The sequence below is a fragment of the Megascapheus bottae genome, chromosome 7, assembly GCF_031878675.1.
Source record: "Megascapheus bottae isolate mThoBot1 chromosome 7, mThoBot2.hap1, whole genome shotgun sequence".
Classification (NCBI taxonomy): Eukaryota; Metazoa; Chordata; class Mammalia; order Rodentia; family Geomyidae; genus Megascapheus; species Megascapheus bottae.
Window position 1 is genome coordinate 9,927,710 of NC_143515.1, and position 9,084 is coordinate 9,936,793.

The 9,084-nt window shown below is 49.4% G+C and overlaps 1 protein-coding gene across 2 annotated transcripts in view; it reads left to right on the forward strand.

Annotated features, from left to right (window-relative positions):
* Positions 1-2,779: 2,779 nt before the first annotated feature.
* Positions 2,780-9,084, forward strand: part of Cnnm4 (cyclin and CBS domain divalent metal cation transport mediator 4) — a 44,959-nt gene continuing 38,654 nt past the window's right edge. For both annotated transcript variants that reach the window (XM_090336429.1, XM_090336430.1), the window contains exon 1: positions 2,780-4,227. In XM_090336429.1, the coding sequence (XP_090192555.1) occupies positions 2,826-4,227 (1,402 nt within the window). In that variant the 5' untranslated portion in view covers positions 2,780-2,825. The remainder of the gene's footprint in view (positions 4,228-9,084) is intronic.

The window sequence follows — 9,084 nt, forward strand, 5'->3', positions numbered from 1 at the left end:
CTGTGACCTGGCCTCAACCTGGGAGCCACCTCAGACCCTGTGTTAAATACGGACAGATAGCCGGGTGCAGTGGCTCACGCCTGTAATCCTAGCTACTCAGGAGGCTGAGATCTGAGGATCAAGGTTCAAAGGACCTGAGACTCTTAGCTCTAATTAACCTCTAGAGAACAGGAAGTGGGGCCTGGCTCAAGGGTAGGGTGGTAGCCTTGAGCTGAAGAGCTCAGGGACAGCTCCCAGGCCAAGTTCAAGCCCCGTGCCCACCAAAAAAAAAAAAAAAATGTTCAGGTGCTTGGAGTTCTCCATTGTCTTTGAAATTGTAGAACATTCTTCTTATCCTACTCTCAAACTGTGCCATTACTTTTTAATTTAAACTAATCATTTGTAGTTTGACACATGTTTCCTCACTTTAGAAAATCACAATATGTGAAATTTTCTAGAAGGCAATATTTGCTAAACAAGAAGTAAAACCACTTACATTTGAAGGAAAACCTCATAAATGAATTAAAAGTGCATAAAGGGGGCCGGGAGTTTGGCCTAGTGGTAGTGTGCTTGCCTAGCATGCGCGAAGACCCGGGTTCGATTCCTCGGTACCACATACATAGAAAAAAGCTGGAAATGGTGCTGAAGCTCAAGTGGTAGAGCTCTAGCCTTGAGAAAGTCCAAGGACAGTGCTCAGACCCTGAGCTCAAGCCCAGGACTGGAAAAAAAAAATAAAAAAAAAATAAAAGCTCCTACATCTTAAAAAAAAAATAAAATAAAATAAAATAAAAGTTCATAAAGGCCAGGAGCATGGCATAGTGGTAGCATGGTCACCCAGCATGCACAAAGCCCTGGGTTCGATTCCTGGGAACCACATACACAGAAAAAACTGAAAGTGGCACTGTAGCTCAAGTGGCAGATTGCTAGCCTTGAGCAAAAGGGGTCCAAGGACAGTGCCCAGGCCCTGAGTTCAAGCCCTAGAACTGGCAAAATAAATAAGTAAAATGAAAGTGCATAAAACTTACACACACACACACACACACACACACACACACACACACACACACACAACAAATTTCACTGACTTTACTGACTGGGCTGACTTCAAACTGTGATTTTCAGATTTCAGCCTTCTGAGTAGCTGGTATTCCAGGAGTCAGTCACCAGCACCTGGCTCTGCTTAGGCTTTTTTTTTTTTTGTAGCTGGTATTGATTGTTGCTTTTATTGGCAAACTGTCTACCAAAATAAAAATAAACACGGTATTGGCGCCAGGAGTCAGTAAAGTGCTCTCTTTGTCTCCAGGGCTGCTAAAAGACTTGCTGTAAGACCCGATGGTCAGTCTAAACCTTGCTCATCTCAGTGCACCTCTGCAATTATTATAAAGATGTTTGTGTCTCTGTTTCCTTCCCCTCACAGGGCAGATATCTGTGGTCATCCCCACCCACCCTGAGTGCTTGGCTGTCCATCATAGCTCCTGAATGACACTGAGGCAGGGCTATCCAGGAAGTCGGGGCTAGACCAATAGCCGCACCTCTCTGCGTATTTCCACATGTGACTGCCCCAGCTGTCCAGTCACCACAATTTGGGGTTAGGGGTTTGGTTCTGGAAGGGCAGGCAGAAGCAGCAACTACTATTACTACATCGCCAAAGACTTCAAAAAGAGCTGTCCTGGCATGTCAAAGTCAACTGTTCCCGCACGCTTACCAGTGATGCTGTATTAGCATTCTTGCTGTCCTTTAGAGAGGAAGAAATGGGCTAGAGATGGCCCTCTGGAAGGACTAGGAGTGGTGATTGGGCTCCGTTTCTACATTTGTAGAATGGATCTGGCTACTTGTGCACTGAGTTTTCCACTCTAGGATACAAACTCCACTGGGCAGAAACTTTTTTTTTTGTTGTTTTCCCAGTCCTGGGTTTGAACTCAGGGCCTGAGCACTGTCCTTGGGCTTTCCTCAAGGCTAGTGCTCTACCACTTGAGCCACAGCACCACTTTCGGGGTCCCCCCCCCATGTATGTGGTATCAAGGAATAGGCCAAACTCCCCTCCAGAAGCTTTAACTTGTTGAGTGTTGTATTGTTGGAGGTCTGAAGTGCTTAGCAAGGAGATGTTCAATAAACAAAAGCTTGTGCCTCCCTGGAAATGCCAGGACCCAAGCCTAAGACAGGACCCCAGATTTGCTTTCCATGCCGGTAATATAGAGGGCCAGGGGATACGAGAACCTATGTCTGGCCTTGGGCCACAGACAGATCAAAAACCAAACCAACCAAACCAAAACAGGCGTGGAAGGGCTAGAAGAGCCTCCAAGGGGCAGGCTGCCATGCCGGGCTTAGAGCTTGCAGGTTCCCCTTTTCTTTTTCTAAGTCAGGAAATGCTTTCCCCCCCCCCCCGCACCGTGCTTGCAAGACAGCCCAGAGCAGAGCAGTCCGAGAGCGAGGGGAAAAGCCGAGCACTCGAGGCCGAGGAGCAGAGGAACAGGAGCCGCGTGGCTGTGCGGCTCCACTCCGGCGGGGCCCGGCGAGCCACAGCGAGCCCCGCGGGTGCGGCCGAGCGCCAGGAAAAGGAGGCGACAGCCTGGTCCCAGACCCCCTCCTCCCAGCGCTCCTGCTCGGCTCCACCTTAAGCTCCCGGACCCCCTTAAGGGCGGGAGCCTAGAGAGGCACGCCCGGGGCGGGGCCTCGCATGCAAATAAGGGGCGTGGGGCTGCGGGGCGGGGCGGCCGAGCGCTGATCTGACGTCAGGCCCGCGGCCCGGGCAGTTGGCTCGGCGGCGGCGCAGTGGCAGGAGTGTCGGCGCCGAGTGGGGCCGCGCGGCGGGGCGCGGGGAGCAGCGGCGGCAGAGCCGGAGCAACATGGCGCCGGTGGGCGGGGGCGGGCGCCCGGGCGGCGGGCCGGCCCGAGGGCGCCTCCTCCCGGCGGCGCTGGCGCTGCTGGTGCTGCTGTGGGCGCGGGGGGCCGGGGGCGAGGGCAGCCCCCATCGGAGTGCGATCGTGGGCATGAGGCTGGCGAGCTGCAACAAGTCATGTGGGATGAACCCGGATGGCATCATCTTCGTGTCGGAGGGCAGCACGGTGAACCTGAGGCTGTACGGCCAGAGTCTGGGCGATGTCTCCAGCAATCTGATCTCTTTCACCGAGGTGGACAACGCGGAGACCGCCCACAACTCCACCAGCTGCCTGGAGCTCACCAAGGACCTGGTCGTCCAGCAGCTGGTGAACGTGAGCCGCGGGAACACGTCCGGGATGCTGGTGGTGTTCACCAAGTTCCTCCGGAGGAGCGAGAACATGAAGCTGTACGCCCTGTGCACCCGGGCGCAGGCCGACGGGCCTTGGTACAAGTGGACAGACAAGGACTCTCTGCTCTTCATGGTGGAGGAACCCGGGAGGATCTTGCCGCTCTGGATGCACATTCTCCTGGTTTTGGTGCTTCTTGTGTTGTCGGGCATCTTTTCTGGCCTCAACCTGGGGCTTATGGCCCTGGATCCCATGGAGCTGCGCATTGTGCAGAACTGTGGCACTGAGAAGGAGAGGAGGTATGCCCGCAAGATAGAGCCCATCAGGCGCAAAGGGAATTACCTGCTGTGCTCTCTACTCCTGGGGAATGTGCTGGTCAACACCTCCCTTACCATCCTTCTGGACAACCTCATTGGGTCTGGCATTATGGCCGTGGCCTCCTCCACCATTGGCATTGTCATCTTTGGGGAGATCTTACCTCAGGCCCTGTGCTCCCGACATGGGTTGGCCGTGGGTGCCAACACCATCGTTCTCACCAAATTCTTTATGCTGCTCACTTTCCCCCTCAGTTTCCCCATTAGCAAGCTCCTGGACTTTTTTCTGGGCCAGGAGATTCGCACAGTTTACAATCGGGAGAAGCTGATGGAGATGTTGAAGGTGACTGAACCCTATAATGACCTCGTGAAAGAGGAGCTAAATATGATCCAGGGTGCCCTGGAGCTAAGGACCAAAACTGTAGAGGATATCATGACCCAGCTCCAGAACTGCTTCATGATCCGAAGTGATGCTATTCTGGACTTCAACACTATGTCGGAGATTATGGAAAGTGGTTATACTCGCATTCCTGTGTTTGAAGATGAGCAGTCTAACATCGTAGATATTCTTTATGTCAAAGACTTGGCTTTTGTGGACCCAGATGACTGCACGCCACTCAAGACCATCACCCGCTTCTACAACCATCCCGTGCACTTTGTTTTCCATGACACCAAGTTGGATGCGATGCTGGAGGAGTTCAAGAAGGGTAAGGACTGATGTAGTATTCCGGTTAAAAAAAACGTTTTTGTAACTCTTCCTAACTTCATGAGTGGGGTGTTTTGGGTCTGCTGATTTTAGTGTCCAACTCATGTGACTCTGGGTCCCTTTGCATATCACTTCCTGTGCCTCTGAGGCAAATATTGTTGGGCATTGTGGAAACAGTTCTTAAGCATTTGCCATTTTCCAGGCACTGTGCTTTGTGCCTTGGTTTAGTTAAAGCTGGCAAGGCACAGTTGCAAATCTGTAGGGTTAGACCTCCGAGAGCAGGACAGACAGAGTAAAGCCTCAAAAAATGGAGTGGTTTGGTACTAGAGCCAGAACCCTTAGGTGAAGCCAAAAAAAATGCTTGTGACTCAGCAGGTACTCCTGTTTAGCTGACATATTGGCCTGTGCATATCGGTGGTCAATGGCAGAAGAGGCTGGAGTAATTGAGCCCTGAAATGTACAGTAAGTTCAAGTCTGAGCTGAAGCCTTGGAAGGCTCCAAAACTTATAGCAGAATTGAGAGGTCTCTTGTTGGCTCTCCTTCCAGACAATGTCAAGTAACATTTTCTACTACTATTCAGCAGAAGTGAGCAGATTAAGTTTCAATTATTGTTCTGTCTTTCCCACACACTGAATAAGCTTGTCTTCTATGGTCTGTTGGGAAGCTTCAGTCTTCAGTAGTCCTTGCAGGGTTTTTTTTTTTTTGGCCTGATCTCAGATAGTTGAAGAGTTGACTCCCTAGTCTCAAAGCTCAGGGAACACACCCCTGTCTTTACTTCCAACAAAACTTTCCTCCCACCTCTGCCACCCAGAAGCCCTCAGAGTATCAGTAAACAAGTCAATTATGGAGCAAACCCCTCCTAGGCAGAAGGAAATGAGAAGGCAGAAAGGGAAGCTCACTTTGAAAAGGAACTGGGGATGGGAGAAGCTCCTTCCAAACCTAAGACATTGCTTTTCATGGTTGTTGTTGTAGGTCTTAGGGCTTGAACTCTGGGCCTGGGCACTGTCCTTGAGCTCTTCAGCTCAAGGCTACTGCCCTACTCCTAGAGCCACAGAGCTAGTGGTTAATTGGAGATAAGAGTCTCATTGATTTTAGTGCCCGAGCTGGGTTTGAACCATGATCCTCAGATCTTAGCCTCCTGAGTAGCTAGGATTACAGACATGAGCCACCACACCCGGCTGACATTGCTTCTTAAACATTGTGCACCTTAATCTTCTTTTCAGAGATATACTATTGGCTAAGGCTCAGGTGGGCTTAAAGCCAGGAGCTACTACTGAACTCTAGCTGCAAACAAGCCTAGGGTCATTTCTGGATCAGAAAGTAGATGATAGCCTGGGAGCAGGATAGGGAGGGAGAAGCTGGCCTTGCCAGTTGTTTTTTTTTTTTTTTTTTGTGGGTCATGGAGCTTGAACTTAGCCTGGGCGCTGTCCCTGAGCTCTTCAGCTCAAGGCTACCGCCCTACCCTTGAGCCAAGCCCCACTTCTCATTTTCTAGAGGTTAATTAGAGATAAGACTTCCAGGTCCTTTTGTGCCCGGGCTGGTTTTGAACCCTGATCCTTAGATCTCAGCCTCCTGAGTAGCTAGGATTACAGGCATGAGCCACCACGCCTGGCTTTGCCAGGTTTTGTCTGAAAAGATGCCCTGGTCAGTATTGAGGCCAGGGTGGCAAGTTGGGACTATCCCCTTTTAACTTTGCCAGATGGAATCTCAGGATCATAGCTGAGAATGACTTGAACATTGTAAACTAGAGTGGAGACAGCCCAAGTGACAGTGCCATTCATACTAGAGGGACACAGATTCCTGGTGGTGATGGCAGAGTCTGGGAGATGATTTTGGGGGCAGATCTACTGGTGTGCCCACTTCTACCAGGCAGCTAGAATCCTGAAGACCTCCCCTGTGGCTTGGTCAGGAGCTGGATGAGAACTCACAGGATGGCCTCGTCCTTGCCCACTTCTTAGGTCTTTGGGATTGTTACTGGTAACATACCCTTCAGACTTCTACAGGATCTGGAGCCAGCCTTTATCGATTGACCTAGCCTGGCTTCCAGCCACTGAAGGCAGGGCAGAGCTCTCATGTGTGGGAGCTTCCAGGTCTTGGCAGGACCATCTTTGAACCCTATCTTGTGAAGAAGTGCCTTTTTTAAAATTAAGCTGGGACATAAAGCTGGTATCACCCAGGCCAGAACTCTGCTGAGATGAACTCTTCAGATCCAGTTTGGTTCACTGAACTCTCTTTAACAGAGGCGTGTAGCCGGAGCACTAGCAATTCCTGGAAAAGTAGGCCCAATCTACCAAGTGTAGTAGGTCGCTCATAAATTTCCACACCAGGTTCCTTCAATGTGGGCTTTCCATTTGGCATCTATCTCCCTCTTTGTTCTAAGGCTACCCAGGGCAGGGGAAACACCTACTTTATAGCTATAGCTTTAAAAAGTTTTCTTTACAAATTTAATGTTTGAAGGCTGCATCTAGGATGTGAACTCCAGGCCTTGTACTCACTAGACAAGCTCTCTGCCACTTGAGCCACACTTCCAGTCCAGAGGCACTCTTTTTTGGAAGAAAGTGAACAAGCTCAACACAGCACTGTTAGTAGCACCAAAATTAGAGCTGACATGAGCCTAAGGGTATTTGCTGGACTCTGCACTGCCAATTTGGCTGTAAAGCCCTTTTGTATGGGTTTGATGGGGGGTAAGGTGCCTTATTAGTGTTTTCAGTTCATAGCTAAGACATGCATCTTCAGAACATGTCTGTTGAACAGGTGAATGAATGAACAAATGAATGGGAAGCCCACTGAGAACCCCAATGGTTTCAGCTGTTCCTTGAACACACCAGGTCTCTTCCATGTTAGGGCTTTTGCCTTGGCTGTTCTCTCAAATGAGAATGTTTTTTCCTAGATGTAATGCTGGCTTTCTCTTCCCTCCTTCAAGTCACTCCAGTATCACCTCATTGAGGCCTTTTGGTCATCAACTTAGAACTTACAATCCTCCCCCATTCCTTTTGGCCTTCCCAATCTCCCCTCTGCCACAATCTGACTATCCTGGGCTAATTTTTCTTGTTTTCATAGCAAATCTATCTCACTCTCCAGCATCTGGATGGTTTATTGATTTGCTGTGTCGTTTGTCCCTTCCTACTAACAATGTAAGTGACAAAGAGCAGAGCTTATCAAAAGCCAAACGGTCACTGGTGTATCTTTAGTCCCTAGAATGGCACTGGACATATAGTAAGCCCTCAGTGAAACTTCTGAGTGACTAAATGAGACCTGTCAGGTTTAGGAAGGAATGACTCTCATCCCGGAAGTGCCAGGATTTGGAGGAACTGATGGAGGATAAAGTAAAATGGATGTGATGTCATATCAGGGGCTTGATCGCTTCAGCTGTCTCCTGGAGAGTCTGGAGGAACCTTTGGGATAACATATATGAATGGATCGGGATGCCCAGAGAAACAAAATCTGGGCTTCCAGTGTGATGTTTGGATCCCTTTCCCATTTCTCTGAAAGTAAAGTGGTCTTTGTCCAGAGGGAGTTTCCACTGTTTTTCTCATAAAGATGAGTCAGGAAAGTCTTCCTGCACAGCCAGAGGCAGGCTGGGGACTCACTGCAGGCATGGAGGGGGCTAGGTTGCCCCGAGGACTAATGCAAGAACTTTTGTCTGTAGCTGGGGTGGGTGGTCTCTTTCGGTGAAAAGAGTTCACATGAGATGCTTTTTGAACCCTCCTGTCTCAGGCAGAACATAATGCTGTGTGTTGTAGGATCTCAGCACTAAGACTCCTGTGGCACCAAGATATGCCAGCCAGTCAGGCATTGAGGCTCATGTGGTTTGAACCTTGGCCCTTCTACTGGAACCTCGCCTAGAACTGTTTGCAATACTGGGGTGTTGTTCATGGTTTGGAATCCTAGAACAATGACACCCTGCTCCTCCTGGCCCAGTTGGCTTTTCGCCTCCACTTCAGATGCTTTTGTAGACCCTGAAGCAAAATAATTTGAATGAACTTCCCAAGTGGAGTGTGGGGGGCTCAAGCCCTACTTGAACCCACCTTCTAGCTTGTGGTGTGCCCCTCCCTCTGAGACATTCCTGCCCCTCCCAGGTATTTAACATCCTCAACCTTATCTTTCCCCACCCTCCTTATAACCTTCTAGCCCACTGTGTAGAGCTGGATATAAACCCCACCCAGCTGGGGAACTGACTTATGAGGTGACCTTGGACCTGGTACTGCTCCTCTTAGCAAGTTTAGTGGGGGTATACTTTGGAAGGGAAAGAAAAATAGAAATATTTTCAGTAAAAAAAAATCTCTCCTATAGTTCGTCTGGGCCTTGTCAGATTTTCCTGACTTAACTTTCTTCCCGGCACAGCTTTATAAAGTCAAAACACTGCATGAATTTTACATTCCCTTGGTTCCTCACCTCTGACACACGCTCAGTGACTTATCCCAGATTTGGGGAGGGGGGGGGCGCGGCATCTGCTTGTTCATTCATTTGTTCCACAAGCATCCAACTTTTTCTACAGCCTATGTGTCAGACACTGTACTGGCTGTTGGAGATTAGAGGTGAATAAATCAGTTATGTTTACAGAACTTACTATCTACCAGGAAGGTAGATGTGCAAAACCAAGCTTGGCTATGTTGAGGTCACTGATAGGGGTGGAAGGGGCTGAGGGAGGGTGAAATGAACGTTAGAAGTTTTTAGCTTGAAATTTAGATGGTGGTATTTCTTTTTTTCTTTTTCTCTTCTTTTTTTATACCAGTCCTGGGCTTGAACTTGGCCCAGGTGCTGTCCCCGAGCTCTTTTGCCCAAGGCTAGAGTTCTACCACTTGACCCACAGCACTATTTCTGGTTTTTTCTCTGCATGTGGTACTGAGGAATTGAA